The 22,000-nt window shown below is 38.0% G+C and overlaps 2 protein-coding genes across 2 annotated transcripts; both read left to right on the plus strand.

Moving 5' to 3' along the window:
• The first annotated feature begins 1,071 nt into the window (after positions 1–1,071).
• tmem201 (transmembrane protein 201) lies at positions 1,072–18,114 on the plus strand. Its single transcript, XM_027170461.2, has 11 exons — positions 1,072–1,324; positions 2,539–2,659; positions 2,779–2,973; positions 4,757–4,936; positions 5,392–5,759; positions 5,848–6,051; positions 10,736–10,950; positions 15,013–15,075; positions 15,214–15,495; positions 16,199–16,333; positions 16,470–18,114. The coding sequence occupies exons 1-11, from the start codon at positions 1,215–1,217 to the stop codon at positions 16,565–16,567; spliced, it is 1,971 nt and encodes a 656-aa protein (XP_027026262.2). The 5' UTR covers positions 1,072–1,214; the 3' UTR covers positions 16,568–18,114.
• A 460-nt stretch (positions 18,115–18,574) lies between these two features.
• foxl2l (forkhead box L2-like) lies at positions 18,575–20,370 on the plus strand. Its single transcript, XM_027170462.2, has one exon. The coding sequence runs from the start codon at positions 18,659–18,661 to the stop codon at positions 19,526–19,528; it is 870 nt and encodes a 289-aa protein (XP_027026263.1). The 5' UTR covers positions 18,575–18,658; the 3' UTR covers positions 19,529–20,370.
• Positions 20,371–22,000: the final 1,630 nt, after the last annotated feature.

Here is a 22,000-nt window from a genome sequence, read left to right on the forward strand (position 1 = left end):
TTAGTCTCCTCAGCAGAAAGAGTCTGATCTGTCATTTCTTATAGATTGCCTCAGTATTGTCTGTCCAGTTTGCTGTTCAGTTGAACACCCAGGTATTTGTAAGAGTGGATTTAACTAGGCGCAGCTCTGTTGGCACCAGTCCACAAAGTTCTGGATCAGACCTCTGTACTCCCTGCCATCATCATCTGTGATCAGATCGACGATATAAGAGTCATCAGAGAACTTCTGTAGGTGACATCTTGCTGAGCTGAACATGAAGTCTGCGGTGTAGAAGGTGAAGAGGAATGGGGCCAGAACCGTTCCCTGCGGGGCTCCAGTGTTGCAGACAACCATGTCAGACTCACAGTCACGAGTAGTCCAAGCACACAGATGATGGTTCACTCCTATGTACACCATCTTATCCCTCAGGAGCACAGGTTGGATGGTGTTAAAAGCACTGGAAAAGTCAAAAAACATGACTCTCACTGTGCTCCCAGCCTTTTCCAGGTGAGAAATAGTCCGATTTAGGAGGAAGATGACAGCATATTCCACTCCAATGCCAGGTTGGTAGGCAAACTAAAGTGTATATAGTGATGGGCTCACCAGAGATCGCAGATGAGTTAGCACCAGCCTCTCCAATGTCTTCATCAGATGCGAGGTCAGTGCTACTGGTCAGTAGTCCCCAAGGTCTTTTGGGCGCAACTTCTTTGGTACAGGCACCACACAGGATGTTTTCCATAGCTGTGGCACCTTCCCCAGTTTCAAGCTCATTTTGGGCAAGGACATTGTCATGTTGAAACCTGTTTAAGCCTTTTAGTTCCAGTGAAATTAAATTGTAATCATACAAAGGCATTCTCTATACAGCTATGTGCTTCCACATGGTGGCATCAGACTGGATGCAGTCGGGTGTGCACATAACTTTGGCCATATAATGTAAAATATTATACTATAACTTAGTATAATACAATATTATTAAAATATACCACTAAAATCAAGTAAAAGCTTTATATTTCCCTCAGGTAAACGAGATGGTATCAGCTGTATTGAGATTGAGATAAAAACGTTTAATCCATGAACCATACTCAAGCCACCGACTTTTATTATGACACGTTTCGACTCATAACCCGGATGCGCTCATATAGTTGATTGACGCACGCTTTTGTTAGCGCGTGTATGCACAAATGTGCAGCTAGTGGGGAAATACTTCGGTTAAATACGCTAAAGCTAATTCTTCAATGGAGCTGGTGAACCAGATGTTGGTGCAGTATCCAGAGCTGCTGTACAGTGGCGTCGGGGTCGCGGCTTGTCTCAGCGGCGGCGCGCTTATTTACAACATCACGAACAGGTACCACGGTGTCGCGCACGCGCGTGCGCGCTATCGCAGACCCTGAGGCCCGGTGCACGAGCCTGATACATTTAAACACTTTGTATAATTTTTCCCACAAATATTGCTTTGTCTCTGTGTGAATAATACAAAATTACACAATCTTAAGTCAATATATATATGTATTTAAATAATTTTACATTTGATCATCTATAAAGATAATAGCTGTTAGCTTAGCTACAGATAGCACTTTCATAACTGTTTGTTTTTGCCCCTTAAACCTGACTTTAAAGTGTCAGATCCGTTTAAAAACCATCTGTTTTTATGTCTAGTGGAGAAAATAAGTTAAACACGGTATTATTTCTAAAAGAACAGATTTCGCATCGTGTTTGCTAGTCGATTGTTGATATTCGTTACTTATGCAAATGAGGCGTAATCTAATTGAATATGCATTTATTTGCATACGTAATAATAAACAAGCCAAGCCAAGGTTTTAATTTTTTGGATGAAATTGTGTAGGAAAATATATTTTTTCTAATGAAAATAAGTAATTTGTTATTAATACACAACATTTTCAATATATAATATAAAAGATCAATATTCTGAAGTAATTATGGACAGGAATTAAGGTTTCAAGAAAAAAATTCAAGAATTTAGGTTTTGAATATAGAAAACTGTTTTTTTTTTAAGTGATTTGCATTATGGAGTTTGCATATTGGAAAGGATTTGGTTTAGAAAGGATGTGATGCTATTGAGACCTACCTGTAACTTTTGAGTGCTTGTGTAAAGTGGGTGAAGCTTAAAGTTTGGTGGTTGAGAGTGGCTCGTTTGTTGTTGTTTTTTTAAATTGCTATTTATGTCAACATTAAATTATCCAAAAAAAAAGAAAATAAAAATTTGAAGAGACCAAAGTTTCTTTTTTGTTATAGTGTCTTGCCTTCACTGTGTACGTGTAATACACATAACAATGAGTGACAATTTAATTTAATTTCAGCATGAATTGTGGTTGTTGGACAGATATTGGGTCTTTATTGTCCTTACACATGTTTTTTTGCTAAACCTGTTCAAGAGTAAATATGTATGAATCTAGAGTAATGGATTGTCATAAAAGCATAAAATTTAACATTTGCACATTTTTATTTGATTATAATTAACAGTGTGTTTTAAATACATAATATTCTCAAATAAATCTTTTTAATCTTTAATATTTTTTAATTTTTAAATTTTTTTTGTAGGAAGAAACCAACACATGTGAAGGTGAATTGTTGGTTTTGTAATCAGGACACAGAGGTCCCGTATGGAAACAGGAACTGCTGGGACTGTCCTTACTGTGAGCAGTACAACGGCTTTCAAGAGGTACCGTCTTATCAAAGCGATCAAAACAATATAGACGTGTGTTAAGTACTGAAAATGTGCATGGCTTGTCAATTAAAAAATGTTTAAAAATGCTTTTGTTAAAAAAACAACAACTGTAGAATGGCGACTATAACAAACCAATCCCCGCGCAATATATGGAGCACCTCAACCACGGAGTGTCTGCCGGCCTACCTGTGTCTGAAGCCCCCAAGACTTTGCAGTGGGTAAACTGCCAAATGCTGCTGTGTAAGAAATGCAACAACCACCAGACCGTGAAGATTAAACAACTGGCATCATTCAGTCCCAGAGAAGAGGTATGGGTGGATTTTTTTTTTATTATTATTATTATTATTATTTTTAATTATTATTATTAAAAACTGGGGGTGTGGTGTACAGTAGGGTAAATGGAGGTCTCAGATCTCCAGCTTGGAAATCTGTATAATAAATCCGATGTTAGGGGGGGCACGGTGGCTTAGTGGTTAGCACATTCGCCTCACACCTCCAGGGTCGGGTTTCGATTCCCGCCTCCGCCTTGTGTGTGTGGAGTTTGCATGTTTTCCCCGTGCCTTGGGGGTTTCCTCTGGGTACTCCGGTTTCCTCCCCCGGTCCAAAGACATGCATGGTAGGTTGATTGGCATCTCTGGAAAATTGTCCATAGTGTGTGTGTGTGTGTGAGTGAATGAGAGTGTGTGTGTGCCCTGCGATTGGTTGGCACTCCGTCCAGGGTGTATCCTGCCTTTATGCCCGATGACACCTGGCTCCCTGTGACCCGAGAAGTTCGGATAAGCAGTAGAAAATGAGTGAGTGAGTGAGTGAGTGAGTGAGAAATCCGATGTTTTAAATGAAGACACTGTACAAATGTGGAGTACAACGCATGGCCAAGACTGAAGCTGAGATCCTGGTGTGTGAACGAATGGATAAATAAATAAATTGGTGCAGACCAGTAATATGGATACTTTTTTCTCAGCAATCTGGCTGCTCATCAATTATTGGATGCAGATTTAGAGAAATGACTAGCCTGACAGCTGGGATAAGCAGAATCCATAGACTGTTAGTTTTTACTTACAGCTGCCAAGTGAACAAGTAGTTTACACAACCTGAGAAAGTAAATACCTCCTACTGGCTTTTGAAAACCAAAAACATGGTAACTCTTTGCCAGAATATTCTCCAGTGACAATTTGGTGACTTCTTGGAGGTCACAAACACAATGTGCTACATTAAACACTCAAAGATTTAGGCTGATGACTGCACACAACATATACTATTTGTTTTCCCTTTTGTTTGTATTATTGCACTTAACTAACAAGATGGCTGCACGTTATAACAGCGTAGGTTAATTTAAGAGTTTCCTACTGTTGTCACTTCACACTGCCTTTCCAGGAATGTATCAGTTTATGTTGACAAATGAGCACTTTGGAAATTTTCCCAGAAATTCAGAACGTGTACTTGGTCTTGTCGCTGTTGATTACCTCATCACTCTTTTGGAGATGAATTCTCTCATTCTCTCTCTCTCTCTCTCTCTCTCTTGCGCTCTCTCTCTCACTCTCTCTCACTCTCAATCACACACACACACACACACACACACACACACACACACACACACACACATATACAGCTGTACTTAATCAAGATTACATTACAAGTGACAAGTCATCCATCAATTTCTTTAAAAAATCTTAAAAGCAAACTTTTACATTTTCATTAAAGCATTAATAACCCAATATGGTGATGTATACTGTTATTGGCTACATTTTTTGAAGAGAGGAGTTTATTTAACACCTGTACAGTCTCCTTGTGTGAGCTGGAACTTTGATTGAAAGCTTGGCAAAACTGTTCCTTGGACATTTGTCTCTCTTCATTTTATTTCACTCTTTGTTCGTTGGAAAAACATAGTGTCAATAAGATTTATTATATGAGTTTCCCTTCTACAATCAGGGCATTTGATAAGAATCTCTACCCTGAAACTGACACTCAGTCATTTCTATTCAGTGTCAGTCATAAACGCTGAGTAACTCTCGGTTGAAAAAGTCTTTGTGTTATTTGTTTCTGTATGGTTTTAAGCTTGCCTGATGTCCAAAGCTTTTTTTTTTTCTGAAGGACAATTATGATGAAGAGATTGAGGTGTACAAGCATCATCTTGAGCAAACGTACAAATTGTGCAGGCCGTGTCAGACTGCAGTGGAGTACTACATCAAGCACCAGAACAGGCAACTGAGAGCTCTGCTCCTTAACCACCAGCTCAGACGCAGCCGAGATGCAGACAAGGCCTACGTTACGGTCAGTGGATTGCTCAGAGTTTTCAGCGTCAGCTGAGATCAACACACTAAATTAAGAATCATTTTTTAATTCTTAAAAATTTATTTATTTGTAGGTGTATTATTCGTACTTGGGCTCACTAATAACATTGCAGCTTTCCCTAGAATCAATAACTCTCCTGTCTGTCGGCTTGTATTATTTTTATAGTGATTTAATTGTACTTCTCTCTATATGTGTCGAACAGTCGAGTGAATGGTGTTTTAGCTCTCTGTATTAGTCTCAAATAAAAAAAAAAATCACTGTTAAATTTCTTATTTATCCCATTGAAACCGTCCTAGTTAGCATAAGAACCAATAACTGAGTGTGTGAGACATCCAGTGATATGAGAAAAGGCCTGTTTAGTCTCTCCAGCTTGAGGATTAAACATCTCAACCATGTACATACCAGCTCATAAGCTCCTTGTCTCTTTGGTACAGAGCTCCTTCACAGTCTCCACTCCTGTTTGGCTCGTGATGCTGAGAACCATGGCTTTCCTCACTTGTGCTTTTCTGGTCGCCCTGGCTGCGTACGGATCTGGAGACTTATCCTTCCCCTCTGACAGCGCTCAAATCCCGAAGGGAGGAGTCGCACCCCTCAAACACACTCTCCAAAATGACACAGAAGCCAAGGTCAATGACAGCAGCCAAAGCAGGCAGATGTGGAGCGATCTGGTGGGCCTTCTTCCAGAGGAGGCAGTAGAGAACGCTAAGCTGATCTGGGAGTCTGGAAGCAACCATCAGATGGCTGTCGCTTCTGTCGGCCTTTTGACATGCATCACCGGTGTCCTAATGGCAGGACCTGTCAGGTGAAATGCACTCCACCCCCGCCCACAAAAAAAATTATCATGTTGTATCTGTAGTAATTCCATCTACTTCTTTTCTTTTCTGCTAAAGGTTAAGGAGAATTGATGCCTTTGCTTCTTTCCTCTGGCTCCTCGTGTTATGCCTGTACTCTGTTGAGTTTTACTTGAAGACGGACATCCCCCATTGGCTGGATGCAATCAAGCTTGGCGCCACCTCCTTGTGTTGCTTGGTCGGATTCGCCGCAGCCGTGGCCACGCGCAAGCCCACGAGTCAGAGAAGATCCAGAGGCCGCAGGTCAGAATCCGAACAGTGACACTTCACATCATTTATAAGGAATAGTTGTGCGGGTTGCAGTGTAGGACTTCTTCTGTTTGGAGTACTGCATTTGCATTCATCGTCTTTTCTCCTCCATGGATGTATACCTGCTATATGTTTTCAACCATCAGTACCGTCTTGTGGCTGTCATCATTTTGTATCTTGTAGCTTTAGGAAAACTTCAGTGTGAACGTTCACCCAGCTAATGTGGCGACACTGTCAGGGTTTTTTTTTTTTTTTGAGGGACCTCAACACCTTAGTTGTAGAGAAGATCCAATTAAAATAAAGAAATTTAGCTGAATGTAATTGGCAAAATTTTTTTAGATTTTTAATTTGAATACAATTGCCATTATTCTACATCCCGGATGTCTTTGCTTAAATGGCGCTTCCCCTTTACCTACTGTTTAGTAGCACTCTACATTTTTATAAAGGATTTATTCTATAACATGGTTTAATCTGAAAATCCTGCTGACTATTATTTATCTTGTCACTATCACTACAACAATGCTAATGCTAATTTTCCACAGCTAATGGATTCTCTGTGTTCTCACCATGATAACAGGCTAATAAGTGTTCATTTACCTCATGAAAAAAAACAAAATGTCTCCTATTTTAACAAAATTAAGCTAATGCCTAAAGATTCTACACATTGCCAGATGTTCGTAAAGTTACTTTGGTCTGGAAAATATGGTACTTATATTTGACTTTGGTGTGGAAAATATGGTCTGATATTTATTGAAAGGTGGTCAGTTTTTTTTTTATCTACTGGTTTGAAAAATAATACACTACTAATACAGAATCTTCACTAAACATTAATAATCAAAGCATGCGTTTATTTGAGATTGTTTCTTGTCTTACTGTGTGAGGGGAAAAAAGCTATATTCAAGATGCTGGTAATTTAGTCTCAAAATATTAGCTGACTTTTACTTGAAATTGGAGTCACTGTTTTTGTCCAAATCAAATCATGTATGTATATTATAGTTAAACGAACTTTATAAAGACAAGGGTTTTCCTGTGTGAGGTGACCTGAAAATAATCTGAATGGTTTTGGGAAGCTGATATAATAAAGACAAAATAAGTCATTAAAAGAGTCAAAACAATGCTAAACAGTTATTAGTGTTAGTGGCTTTGTAATAACCAAGGAAGTGGCAGAAGATCCAAGACAGCATCCCTGACTTCTGATGGACATCTCAGCTGGCTTTTTGTGTGTGTGTGTTTGTGTGTGTGTGTGTGTGTGTGTGTGCACTAATGACGTCCAAGTATGATTTTGTTTTTGTCTTTGGATAAAAGGAATGTCTGTTTTCGCCATTTTAATGAGTTGAATTTTCATGTATTTGATGAGGAATATAAAATCTTATTGCCCAGTATTAGTATTTTATTATTACTTATTTTATTCAATGAAACAAATATTCCTATTAGCACAGGAAATATCTGCAACTGCCAAAGCGCTGATGTCAAACACAGTCCTTAAAAAGAATTAACGTCAGTTTAGTGCTCCTTGCACATCTGCTGCTTTTGGAGGAAATGATTCAGTGTAAATAAGCATTTTATAAATATGGTTGCCATAGTCGCAGAGTGCCAATACGTACAATTCGGAAGAATATTTTATAAATTTTGACCCTCATGCTACAGAGATACTAGAGAAAGCCGCTGATCCAGTTTGATCTAGGTGAACTTTTAACTTGTAAATTTTTACGAGCCCTAGACGTGCCAGCCAATCAAAAACCATATGGGTGTGAAAAAGGTAGGAAAAATAATGGAGGTTGCACATTATTGAGTTATGCTTCCAACAGATATTTACCTCAGTGTTTTCCTACTGCTGCATGGCACAATTTTAAGGAAAACCAATCCAGTCTGTACACAAGGGTTTTTGTGGTAATATTTTTCCCCCTCTCTATTCAGTCAACTTCCTCAGCAATGATTTCACGCCGTTAATGTTTTCAATTCATCATGATCTAACCTTTTAACGTTGACTCTTTATCCTCAGTCATTTCTCTTGGCTTGAATTGATTAACACACAAACACACTGCTAAATTATTGTTCTTGGTTGAATATTAGAAGAAGCAATATCTCCAATATCAGGGTATTTGAAATAAATGAAATTTATAATAATTTTATGTTTGGGGGAAACACAGCTGATCTAGCTTTAATTGAATCCATAATAACGTAAGACATTTTTTAATATATCATTAGAGTAAATGTAGAATTGTATGTGTAAAATTGCTGTAGGTTGTGAAGTAAAAGTAAACTGTAATGTCTGGTTTAGTAAGGAAATCTAAATTGTTGTGTGAAGATTCTCATTTACTTGTATTGCATCTAGGTGTGTTACGGTGTCATGGTTTAACAGCTGGTCATGGGCGCTATATGACCACTGTTACGTCACTGTAGACTTTTTCAAATTGTTTCAAATTGTTTCTCAGTACTTGGTATTGCACTGAAAACCATTTGGCTGTTTAATTCACTTCTGACATAAATACGTTACCTTTTGTATTTTTTCCATGTTTGTAACTTTACCATATTTGACAGCTTTCAAATGCAGAAAAAATATAGCATTGCTGACTAGAAATATAGAAAGCATGTAGTTTTCACTCGGTGCAACCTTTTTTCTCATATCCTATCCTCAATTCCTTGTAACCTGAGAATGACATTTTCCAAAACCTTTTACACTGTCAGTATTTACCACAGCGTTTGTCTTCATGCAGAAATGTCCCATCTTATGTACCGGTGCGAACTGTTTTGAATGAATGAATGGTCTGCTAATCGCTTGTTATAACCACAAAACCCCATTCAGTACTAGAAGTACATCCTAGAAGTAGAGTTTGACGGCAGTGAATCATGAGATGCATGATTTCCACTAACGATTACATAGAATCTGGTGCTTTTTGGATTCACACAACAAAGGATTTGTTGTTGTGTCTCCCAGATCTCTTCACAAGGTTGTTTGACCACGATGCGCCTTTAAAACTCATTGGGTCTGTTTTATTCACACCTGCACTTGCCGCCTGTATGTTCTTGAATAGTTGATTGATACAGTGATACCGTGAAACCATGATCGTTTTTAGTCTAGGTGCTCCTGTTTGTGATCAGGCTGAGATTTGCAATATTCCCTGTTCTTATTTCATGTAAACACTATATATGAGATTTCTACTTATTGGATCTTTTGTTTTCACTTTGATTTAAGAAGTTATCAATACAATGTAGGTATTATTTATGAAATCTGTTACTTCATACAGCCCTCCTGAGAAAAGTGATGCTGAAAGTATTGTTATTGCATTCAGGGTGTAACTACTACATTAAACGTATATATACATATATATAGTGAGTTTTTATATATATATATATATATATATATATATATATATATATATATATATATATATATATATATATATTAGTGAATTTTGAGGTATTGGTATTGTTGTTAATGTGACTCCCCTTATTTGTGCCTAAAACCTGTAAAACATTAATCCATATTTTACACACAAAATGATTCCTCTGTTTCTTTATTGAACTTGAAATACAGCAAAATGTTTAATTCAGCTTGTTAAAGCTTTTACCAGTAGAGTAAGTCAGTGTTGATTGTTAAGTTTGTAATCACAAGTAATGTGATTTAGGTCAATATTTTTTTAGTTTTGTGTCAGACTAGTTTGCAGTTATGGTGTGTTAACTGATTGTTTTCTCGCACTTACGTTTAGTTATGGTGGTTAATGATTTTCTATATTCACGAATTACTGAGTGACTAACCAAATAAATATATTGAATTTGAAATTATACCACATTAAACTGAGACTTTACTGTAGTGACAATGAGTGTGTGTAGATGGACACTAATTATTGATTTTGGAAGATGTGGAGGTCTAAATGAATTTTAAATATCCACAGACTTGTTGTTATTCCTCCATATTACAAGATTATATTGAACTTGTAAATGTACTCGTTGTCATACCGTCCCACAGCCCAGTATTATTATTTTATGAATCTAAAAATTAAATCGTAAGTGCATATAAGCTAAAAAAAAATGTGAAACACAGTTCGTCACTGAGACATAAACATTTATTAAGGGGTTTTCATGTAATGTGAAGAAATGATTGTGAACAGTCAAGAGGTAAAGATTGCCCACAATGAACATGTAATTTTTTTTTTTTTTTTTAACTATCGTATTATGTGAAGATGTTTCAAGTTGTGTGTTGAAAGCAAAGAAAGCATGTCTGAATAAATTTAATTTGTTCTTTCTTTTTGCTTAAGTTCTGCTCCTGTATGTTTTATTGCTGTTTAAAATAAAGTGCTGTAAAATGTGAAGTGTGTATTTTCTGGATTTTCTTCTAGACAATTTTTATGTAAACCACCTACCAAGAAGATAGAGACATAGTCGATCATCGTGAAGCCTGTGAACATCTAAAAGAGGAATTGGCATAAAGATGAGACCAACTCATGCTCCTCTATATACTCTATATATCCCCTCTATATATGACTTTCTCAGTAAAATGAACCATGAACCATTATGAACCATTAACGTGAAACTTCTGTACCAAACAGTCAAATGTTTTCACATGCCTGCACATTTCATTTGTTGCTTAAAGTAAATCTTTTCATCACAGACAGGAGTTGAAGAGATGAATAGGTGTGACAGATGGGGTCAGTACTCATCTGCTCGTTTGTTTCAGGTATCTGTCTGGCAGTTCTTTTGGGATGTACTGCAGTGGTCAGTCCCCGGTGGTGTCTGGATCGTCTGCTTTCGTCCCCACTCCTCCTCCCAACCTGGCACAACTTCTAGCTCACCAACAAAGCCAGAAAACCCGTAGAGCATCACCCTCCTCGCTGCCAGGTCGTCTCAACAGAGCCCTCTCATTGGGCACCATGCCAACCCTCGCCAAGCAAGGTCAGACTATATTCTGCTTGAGTGCTTTCTTTCTCTCCACAGATTTATATCTTATTTATAGGCACTTTGGTATTATTCCTGAGTGCATAATTAATCAAATGTATGTTAAGAGATTTTTATTCTGAAATATTTTTTATTAGTGTATGTAATAAATAGCTTCCAGCCTGTTCTGCCCGCTGTTCAATAACATTTGTAACTATAGGTGTGTGTAGCAGTTTACACCGGACACGAGTCGATTCGATTCAGTTTGATTCTTGGAATATTTTTGAACTAAATTTGAATGAAGGAAAAACGATAGAAAACCTTTTATTTTTGACTCCTAAATAACTTAAGCCAGCATGTCGTTTTTTTGTCTGTATAAAACTAAATTAAATAAAAAAAATCATACAAACAGAAGTTTAATATTGTAAAGAAAATGCATTACAGGTTGACCATATTTACTTATTAATGAATACATTTACCCAAAAATTTGAATTAAATAAACAAAGTCTCTGACCTTAGAAACTGACCAGACCTGAGCTCAGCAGTAGCAGGGCTTGAAATAGAGCTTTAAAGTTGGCTGCTGAATCGTCGACTGCTGAGGTGTATGAATATGGTGATTCCTGGTAATCTTGCAAACGTTACACAAAATAATGAAATTGTTTCAACAGCATGTTCTCTGTATGTTTTAGCTTTGTTAGTCGGAACTTATGTTGTTCAATAAATGCAAATACATTAGATGCATAATTATTAGAACGCTGATTTTCAGCAAATGTGTATTTTGCATTCACAATCCGCCATAGTCATGTTTGTGTTGTGATGTATTGTGTTACAATGCATCGTAACCCTAAATAAACTGGGTTGCCTAGTGATTAAGCTATTGGACTACCAATCGGACGGTAGTGAGTTCGAATTGCAGGTCCACCAAGATGCCACTCCTGGGCCCCTGAGCAAGACCCTTAACCCTCAAGTTCTCAGCTGTTTAAATGAGATAAATGTAAGTCGCTCTGGATTGCCGTAAATGTAAATCAAAGTAGCCGGATTCCACAAATGTATCATGGATCCTCCACTTCCTGGATAGCCTCGTTAAGGTTTACTAGAGAAAGGAGAGAGTGTATTGATGTATTCGGGTTAACGGTCAGAGAATGTGAGGGTGGGTGTGGCAGGGTTGGGGGGTGTCTTTAGGTAAGGCTTTCCTGGTGGACCTGTGAAGAGGTAATGATAAGATATACCTTTATTTGTCGCACAATGGGAAAATTTCAGTTTTCACATATCCCAGGCAATAATGAAGTCAGAGCGCAGCGTCAGCCATCGTGCGGTGCCCCTGGAGCAGGTGAGGTTAAGGGCCTTGCTCAAGGAACCAACGTAGGTGTCTCAACAGCTTGTGGGCTTGAACCCTGAACTTCTGATTAGGAACCCAGCGCCTTGACTGCTGGACCATCACATCCTGATCATGAATAATAGGTGATGAAAATCATGAATAATAAGTCGTGCCTAAGACCTAAATTTGTGGAATCCTGCCCACTTCCCTCAGACAGAAGAAGCTGCTCGGTTGAGTATTAAAAAGCTTCGTTATAGCAAGAAGAAATTCCAGTTTGCATGACTCAACTTCCAGATAACAGCCCCTAAATGACCGAGAATTTTCACAGACAGAATATAGTGTATGTTACATCAGTCAGACTGAATTTATTTTTCATTCAAAGCAGAGGCCATGTGTCCTGTTTGTATACAGGCCTTAGGCTGTGGGCCAAACTGTGAAAGGTATCTGTGAATGTTCTGTCATGCAGAACCTGTGAAGGGCTGACGGGAATGACACGGGTCAATGCCTGTTTGAACGGAACGGGGAACTTCACTCGTCACTCAGGTGTGGCCGCACCTCTTACAGGAATCTGCCAAAGCATCTAGGTTTAGAAGTAAGCTGTCTTATAAATGGCTACCTCTAACGTTATGGGATTTTCCCATCAATAACAGGTGTCAGGTTACAGGAAGTCACTTCATCTGTTGTTACATGTTGTTGAACAGAAACTTGTTTCCTTATCTTGCACTGTTTGAAGACTTCTGTTTGCAATTTTAGGGCAATTTGCAAATAACATCGCTATCTATGAGCCAGAAATCGTGCAGCCCATTGAAAATTTTCGAAGATGTTCAAATCCAAAAATGGGGTTAGTCTTTGGGAGTGGTATTAAAATGACTGTTATGCCTTATTGGACAGAGTATGGTTTGTTTCATGTTAGAATCCTCTGATGAGTATGTGGTTAAGTCTCCTGTAATCAGACCAAGCAGGTGTGAGAACAGCAGCTTGTGTTTTGCACTTCGGGCTCCCTGAGCTTTTAATTCATGTTTCTATGGGTGTGTTTGATACTGATTATAAAAGGTAGTGATGGAATTATTTATGTAAGTTGGAATCAGGAGCCTTTTCTATTTGGGATAATTTTTAACAATATCGAATCCTTCAAAATTGACATTAAAACTTGTTAAAAAGAGCAATAACTAATCTTATTTATTCAATTGATAACAGGATTAAATTGCATGATTATCCATCAATAAAATGCCTTAGTTATGTTTTTTGTAATGGGAGAATAAAATCTTTTGTAAGTAATGTCAAGTCAGCTGTATTAAGTTATCTCTAAATTACATCATAATTTGGTTTAAATTAAGCAATATCGTATGAACAACAGAGCGGTTTTACTGAATATCCGTAATTAAGAGCCTGCAGTGTGAGTGCTGCATCACAGTCCTGATGAAATTTAGTAAAATTGCACACTTGCTCTTGCAAAAAAAATTTTTTTTATAAAATAGATCAGTTCTTTAAATAAGAAATGAATAAAGCATAACTGACATTTCTGGTACAGTTCGGACAAATGTTCTTATTTATGTTTTATTTCTTAAATTTATGGTATGGTTTTCCAAATCCTCCAATTATATCACTAGCACTGCTGTAGTAAGTTTCACTCTACAAAGTCAAATTTTACATTGCATCACAGACTATTGGGTATAGTGCGCTTATAAGAAATTTAGCTCTTTTAGGAATGCTGTGCAACCAGTCAAATTTGTGGACCTAGAACTATCTGAAGTATAACTGCTGTCCAGTAACATCAACTCAGTTTAGTAAAGTGTATACAGAACATGCTGTGATACAGAATACAGGGATGAAGAGCAACAGCAAATCCAATCGCCTCAAGAATTGCTTAGCATGTTTTTAAATTGACCTATTTGGAAATTTTAAAACCCGGTATTATTAAAATTGTTGTAAATTATTATACCCAAATTTTACTTGTTAAGCTTTTGAAGTGTAAAGGTATATATTTATGAGCTACCTGATATAAACACAGTTAGGCAGAAGTGTAACTTCCTGCCTCATGCTGCAAGATGGTTTCTGTATCACTTATCTTATTTCACGCTGGCAAGTTTTTACAAGGTGATTTAACCCTTTAACAAGCCTTTTTTCCCTCTTTATCATTTGCCTCTCTCCGGCCTGTCATCAAGTATGCTACTGAGATTTTTTATGGCTGTTGTAGTGTATTTTTGAGGCACTGTTGGTACCTTTTGTGAGTAGAAGGAGATATTTCTGGAATAAACACTCACGATGGAGGAACCTGGAAGGACGTGGTATGAAATATATAGGTTTGGGATAGCACCAACTGTTTCTTTTATTAAGGCGAGTAGTGCAAACACATTTAGCTGACCTATTCCTATATGGTGTTATGGATGTATTCAGACAGTTCTGCTACACTTGTCATGCTGACAGAGTTCTTGGTCTGGTGTTGAATTGAAAGATTCCAGGTGTGGAAGCGGATTTGTTTCACAGCTTTACTGCAGTTGTGGTGACCCATTGAAGAGCTGCATTCTCCATTAACACACCAGCTTGCACTTGGACTGTGTTTGTTTTGAGTATCTTGTTCCAGGTCTTTACAGGCTCTAATAAAACAATATCATGCATACATGTCAGTCTAGAAAAAAAAAAAAGTTCAGTTGTGCAGTCATGCTGCTCTTTCTCTAACCCAACTGAAGCATATCATGATCGATATCTATGAAAAAATATGTTGATTTATTTGGTATCTGTTTTGTATATTTTGGCTGTAGATTCTGGTTTCCTGTTCAGCGGGAGTAGGCCATCATCACAATGCAAAGACTCCCCACCTTCAGGTAGCTATATGTGACTAGTAATGAGTGTTGCAATAATATTACATTATAATATTACATATTATAATAATAATTTTATTCTCTGCTAAATTTGTGCTGTAAAAATTTTTTTAAATAATTTATATATTTGCATTTGTTTAGATTATTTCTCTCTGAAGTCAGGAAGTCGGCCATCGTCCCCTGCTCCCTCCCCCACGCCGTCTGTGGCAAGTTCAGTCACATCCTCCTCCAGCTCAGCCAGGCAGCGGAGGCCACTTATCAGTCCAGCAAGACTCAACATCAACGGGCAGAAGCTTCAGCTTTTCTCCTCTCCTCTGGAATCCAGGAGTCTTTCACCTCCACCGCCGTGCTTGTCAGAACCGAACTACTTCAATAGTAGAGCTTTCATGCCTGATGTTCCTCAGTTCCCCTCAAACAGTCACGGTACATAGACATTGTAGTTGGAGGAATATTATTTTTGTTACTATTTTAAGAGCTAAGATCTGTAGTATAGCCAGTGAATTTGCTGACTTCTTGAAGTAATTAGTATATAAATAATTTTTTTGTGTTTTGCTATACGTTTAAATCTCTTTACTACATACACATTTTTTCAGCACAATATAAAAAAATAATTTCAAATGTGTGCATTTCCCTGTCATATGGCAGTAATGTATTTCATCTGAAGTTTAATTTAAGATGTGATTGAAATAGTGACACAACTAAATGTTTTAATTAAGTCACAATAGATGGCACCTTATTTAGTACGGTTTGCTACACAGTTATAGCCTCTTATCAGATCCAAAAGAATGTACTGCACAAATGGATTTGAGTTAAATCCATTAAAACATTACAAACATCCAAAATAAAACCTTAAGAATGCTACAGCTGCATGTGGCTGGCAGCCAAGGGAGCAAAATTAGTTGTGCTCTCTGGGTGGGAGGGATGACGTATCCTCTCTTCTGTCAATCACAGTGACATTTGCTAGTTGTGGGCATCTGTTTGAAAAGATGCAGACGCTTTGCTTCACATGTCTCAGAGGAAGTGCCTTGCTTTTATTTTACCCTCTTTGTATATTAGAGAAAATTGTTATATGTGGCTTGCTGAATTTTTGTTTCCTTGTTAAAGTTGTGCCATTATGTCATTCCAGACTTGGGTTCACTGTTTGAAGATGGCAGTGTCTTTGATCATGGGAAAAACAAAATGAGCAGCTCTTCAGGGTCATCCAACTGCCGTGTGGACACAACCACAGGGAATGAAAATGACAGCAAATCCAAATGGCAAGGTGAGAACCACGTCCTGCAGCTTAATCCTAGCGGTATCGCCATAATAACCAGTCCAGTACTTTTTTACTGATAATTAAGTAAAATGCTTGTTCCACCCAGATTTATTGACTAATTTATCTTTTTTTTTTTTTGCAGGTTGTTTTGGAAAGTCCATATTGCCGGGTCTTTTTGTCACCAGCTTAACTGCCAACTTAACCTTTATATCATTTTATCTTTACTACAACTGGAGATGAGAGTGGTGTTCAAACATGAAGTTCACAAATGTCTCTAAATGTGATGTACACTGGGTTTAGGTGCTTTCACCCATTTTTAGGCTGGAATGACCTACAAAGTATTTACGCTACTGGAAGCTGTTTTTGCTGCTTTGTCTGCATATTCTGTGATCCAACAGGAAGCACATTTTATGCTGGGTCAGATTTTGAAAACACCTAAATAAACTAACTGATGTCAATAATGATATCACAAATGGAAGAGAGCATCCCTTCATGCCCAAAACCATAAGAGCTTTTCTAAACATTTGCTCTTACAAAATGCTTTCATAAAGATGTCTGAAATAAAGCAGCACGTTGCGATTAATCGAAGAGAATCAGCCTTTGTGGTTTATCTTACCTGTGCATACAGCAGGGTACATGAGGTACCGTTGTGCTGTATAATGACATCTGTATAATAATCTTTAAGTGGAATGCTGTATGATTGTGCTCATACATATATTTTCGTTAAAAACCTGTTGTAAGAATGAAACAATATAGTAACACTTTCAGTTCAATGCACTGAACAGGTCTAAACATTGGGTAACTTTTTCTATACCAGTGAGCACTCCTACACCAGCAAGTGTGTGCACAGCTATATGTGTAGATATTTTGTACTTGCATTAAACTTCACTACAATTACACTTAATTTTAACATGTACGTATTGGGTTTCGGTAAAACTCCGATTTGAGATGAATAGATTAAGTTTATTAGGTGTGTTCATGAAGGACTTGATTTAAAAAGAAGTTAACTTTGTGTTGAGATTCAAACTGAAGATAAATGTGTTGTACATTGTTCTATGGAAATACAGCAGTTTCTTTATCTTACAATTTATAGTTTCATTTTTTTCACTGCGCACAGTTCATGGCAAGATCTTGAAGTTGTTTGGTGGGTATGGATTTATACAGTGTGAATGTGTATAGTGAATTTTAAATTGATAGTCATGGGTGTGTTAAACAATAAATACACTATGTTAATAAAGTAGTCCAACAAACCCTGGTTACAGTTTATTTTTGCCACATCAATGAAATTTGCCTACTTTTGCATGCTCTATGTATGTATGTATGTATGTATGTAAGTAATGTAGGTTCTGTTATATTATCATCTGTTAAGTTGTGAGAGATTTTTTTTTGTCCGTAACAAATTAAATTTAGATAACTAAATTTTGATTTAATGAAATTAACAGCAGAATTATAGGCTAAAATGTCAGGTTTCAAATTTGCGTGCCATTCATTGCAGGATATTTGTATGATTTTTAAGATTTTTATGTTTGGTGATTTATTTTATGGTTATATATTTTCCTGGAATGGATTTTGCTCGCTGACTAAAAACACTCAATGTTTTGTAAGCAGTGATGTCTTAAGTGTTTAAAGGTCTGGGTTGTTGATTGGAAGCTTTGGGTTCAAGCCCCAGCACCTCCAAGCTACCACTGTTGGGCAGTTGACCAGGGACGTTGAGCATCTCTTCTCCAGGGTTTTCTGCTGTGCTGTAATGTATGTGTGGTGATAATAAAGGCTTCTAGATAGTGGTATCATTATGTGATGTAGCTTTCTTTAAAAACAATTGACGGTACAAATTTATGCCTTAAAGACCACTGAGGTACATTTCGACTAAAAGCTAATTAAAGGTACTGCACATACAATTTTCAAAAAAAAAAAGCTAAAGCAAAAAGAAAACATGCTAAAGGAGAAGTAGGTTACCTCATGGTGCAGTTATACGACAGAGTGCACCGCTTTACTTAAAGCTTATGTACAGGGATACATAATGTAAACATAGCAAAGGGCTGGTGTGTTACTTTTCTTTTAATGTATCAAAACAACAATTTCAAAGGAGCTTTGCAGACTGAATGTAACTTTCAGTCAAAACATGTCTCCGACCTTCATGTCACCTCACACACCTGAGAGCTTCTGAAGCTCCGCGTTTACAGACCCGATCGTGAGAATGTTACTGTTTATTTGTGGGCGTGGCTTCACACACCTGTGCGCGTTGCCCTGTAGAGACTGAAGCACTTCTAACCTGTTAGTCTACATCACATAATCTAGTCTACATCATAATCTGTCCTGAAACCCGTGAATATGGAGAATGGATCTGAAGAGCTATCCCGTCAGCATCTGGAGTATCTGGAAATCTCTCTGGACACGGTATCCACCACCGGGGAGGACGAGCAGGCCAGCGCGCACGCCTCACGCACAGAGCTGGAATCTTTGGAGAAGCCGCCGTACTCGTATGTGGCTCTCATCGCCATGGCCATCCGAGAAAGCACGGAGAAGAAACTGACGCTAAACGGGATCTATCAGTTCATCATCTCCAAGTTCCCTTACTACGAAAAGAACAAAAAGGGGTGGCAGAACAGCATCCGTCACAACCTCAGCCTCAACGAATGTTTCGTTAAAGTGCCCCGGGACAACGGTGGAGGAGGAGGAGGAGGAGGAAGCAGCGCTGGAGAGAAGAAGGGCAACTTCTGGACGCTTGATCCTGCTTTCGATAACATGTTCGACAAAGGCAACTACCGGCGCAGGAGGCGCGTCAGGAGACCTTACAGAGCGCCTGCTTTATCCTACATACCATCTGTTAACTTCCCCGAGCAGCTGTACTACCACCAGGAGCCTGTGTACTGGCAGAGCCCGTTAGTCGGAGGCGCATGGAGCGTCGTACCACAGGCGGGCGCGCACACCACGGTTTCACCCTACAGCTTCCACAGCAGCGGAAACGCGCGTCCTTCATCTCCCAACAGCTATGCCAGTTCCCCCGTGAGTTATTACCACACTGCAAATGTCCACCCGTCCTACGGACCGTACCAGCACCAATACCACGCTTTTGCGCCGCACAGCGGGCGCACTTTATGCGGCGTGTCTGCTCCAGAGAGTCCCGGAGGAAGCGCTATTCCAGTCGCCAACTACACACCGCACCATCCGTACAGCCAGGCCGACCTGCAGCACGATTAAAAAGAAATAAGTGTTCGGATTAAAACTGTTCCGAAATGTGGATATTTACATGCAGGACAAAGCTGGTAATGTGGATCCATACTTTTCTGAAAGTGCTGTCAGTTCTCGCACCGCTTTGTTTTTACATTGCATAAACACCAAATCTTAGTGATTTGTCAATTGTTCGATTTGTAACATGTTTACCACAAAGTCTAAACCGTACACTGAAAAAGTTCGTTTAATACTGATTGTGAAAATCTTCTAGTTCAGAGGTTACAAGCTGTTGTTGTACGTATAGGCGTCTTTCAGCATAATATGTTAAGATTGCGTCTATTTTGCTCTATTTTTCTATTGTTATTTATTTCATTTGAGTTATAATTTTATCCATGCGTGTTTTTGGTTCAGTTTTTTTATATGACCTTTGTAAGAAATTTGGTTAGAAATGAGGTTTTTAATAAAGTAAACCGTGGTGTATCAGTGTTTATCCTGTTCATGGGGAAGTGTGTGTGTGTGTGGGGGGGGGCTTTACATAAGGATGGGAAATTATTAAGTTTTTAAATTAAGTTTTCTAATGCCTTAACCTCACAAAACCAGGTAATTAAATCTTATATTAGAATAAGGGATGTGGCGTCACCGTCTGGTGAAATAGATGAAGTGCTCACGTCAAAATATCAGGTTCAAAAGAACCAACCACCTTTCTTTACCTGTATCTACTCTGTACTGTACCTCTAGTGGATGTCGGATGTATTACTTATGTATTTTATCTGTAACCCAAAGCCATCCTAGGTGCTTATATTGTCTAGTTTTTAATGCAATAATGCAACATGATTATTAAAAAATGTTGGCAATTTATGCAAACAGTAGCTTCCCTTGTAAGTGGATTGCTATCTATATTTCCACTAAAGACTGATTAGCCAGAGATGTCCCAAAGATAATGCTTCAAATGGGGTCAAAATGATGTTTAAATCTTAGAAGAAAATAGGTTAAGTGTTTTAATGACCAGTATTCTTGGTATTAAGTATGACCCAGACTGACATTAGATGTATAGCATTACATACTTTAGTCATATTTTAAATTATATGTATATAATATGTTGAATATAAACAGGCATGAATAGCTATAAATGCATGAAACATTCAGACAGAATCTAGCAGATAAGGTAATTTGTGAGAAGGGCCACAGCAAACAACACTATTTTGCACAGATGTGTCACTGTTACTGTCAAACGATTTCTGGGTACAAAGTCGCACCAACAATGTGTGAACTCAGAATTAGTAAACATTATTGAAGCCTATTATGTGCATTTATAGAGTTGGTGCAAGAGCACACTGTCATGTGTCTTAAATATGAATTGTTTTTAAGATCACATTGGTATGTCGTGTGCCATTTTATTATTCTATTGTATAGTCTAATGTTTTTCACAGTTAAAAAAACATCGGTGGAAATCACAATCCACTTATTACCTTTAATTAAAGTTCTTGTAAATTTAAGTTTTTTTAAGTGGTACCCTACAATGCAGTTTTTACTTGTAAAGGTAGAGGTACTTTTACACTGTAATGTAAGTACAATGTACATTTAAACTGTTGATCCCTTGGTTTTGTTCAACACTCAATGATTCAGTCTACTTTCAGGACAGTGACCAGATTCAGGTCATTCTCAAGGATAAATAAACAAATATATAAAAGCACCGTAACAGACAACTCAATATATTATTAAGAGCATTTATAAAGAGACGAACTGTTCCGTAGACTCAAGGACAGACAAGGAGCTGGAATTGTTGCCATGGTGAGGAGAGGCCATGTTATTGATAGCGGATTTTCACAATAAGTCTGGAGGTAGATTACGTACAAGTCATATAAGTGGTGAGAAGGATAACTGCTGCATGACGATCCTGACTGACATCAATAGTAAAACGTTTGTGCAGGGTTCAATTCTTTGTAATTCTTTGTGAGCCAATACTTACGGATGGTTTAGCACTTATATTTTCCTATAGACTTTCCCAGTATTTTCTGCACTTTAGGTGAATTAGAATAAACAATGTGCATGATGTTGCAAAGGGCAGTGTATGACTGTCCTGCCTGTGCTTATTTGTAATATGTTTTGTGCTGCTGGTTTAGATGTACATCTGTCAGTCCCTCCAATAGCAGGTGAGTGGGTGGGGGACGTCGCTGATGGCGAGGGGGTTGGTGGAGGAGGTAGGAGTGAGGGAGCTTTATTTGACTAGGAGTTTCTGTTCTGCACACACACTTCCTGTTTTTACCAGCTGTGAGTGATTGCTCGCTCAACAGTGGTTGTTTTTTTTTTTTTTTTTTTTTATCAAGCCAGAGTCTTTATTTGTACTGCATCAGTGTATTGGTGCATGGTTTAAAACACAAACCAAAAATCTATGGGTTTGAATGCTTTAACTTGCCATTGCACAAGCAACCTTTTGTATAGAGCTAAACTAAAGATGATACTGGCTGCAGCAAATATTGAGAATGAAGCGTGCATTGC

The sequence above is a fragment of the Tachysurus fulvidraco genome, chromosome 23 (assembly GCF_022655615.1).
Source record: "Tachysurus fulvidraco isolate hzauxx_2018 chromosome 23, HZAU_PFXX_2.0, whole genome shotgun sequence".
Lineage (NCBI taxonomy): Eukaryota > Metazoa > Chordata > Actinopteri > Siluriformes > Bagridae > Tachysurus > Tachysurus fulvidraco.

What these genes read in the sequence shown, in the direction of transcription:
- tmem201 (XM_027170461.2), top strand. Translation starts at nt 1,215, where the DNA reads ATGGAGCTGGTGAACCAGATGTTGGTGCAGTATCCAGAGCTGCTGTAC. An exon ending in AGAAGATCCAGAGGCCGCAG is followed by an intron (nt 6,052 to 10,735) that starts GTCAGAATCCGA and finishes CGTTTGTTTCAG; the next exon opens with GTATCTGTCTGGCAGTTCTT. An exon ending in GTTCCCCTCAAACAGTCACG is followed by an intron (nt 15,496 to 16,198) that starts GTACATAGACAT and finishes ATGTCATTCCAG; the next exon opens with ACTTGGGTTCACTGTTTGAA.
- foxl2l (XM_027170462.2), top strand. Translation starts at nt 18,659, where the DNA reads ATGGAGAATGGATCTGAAGAGCTATCCCGTCAGCATCTGGAGTATCTG.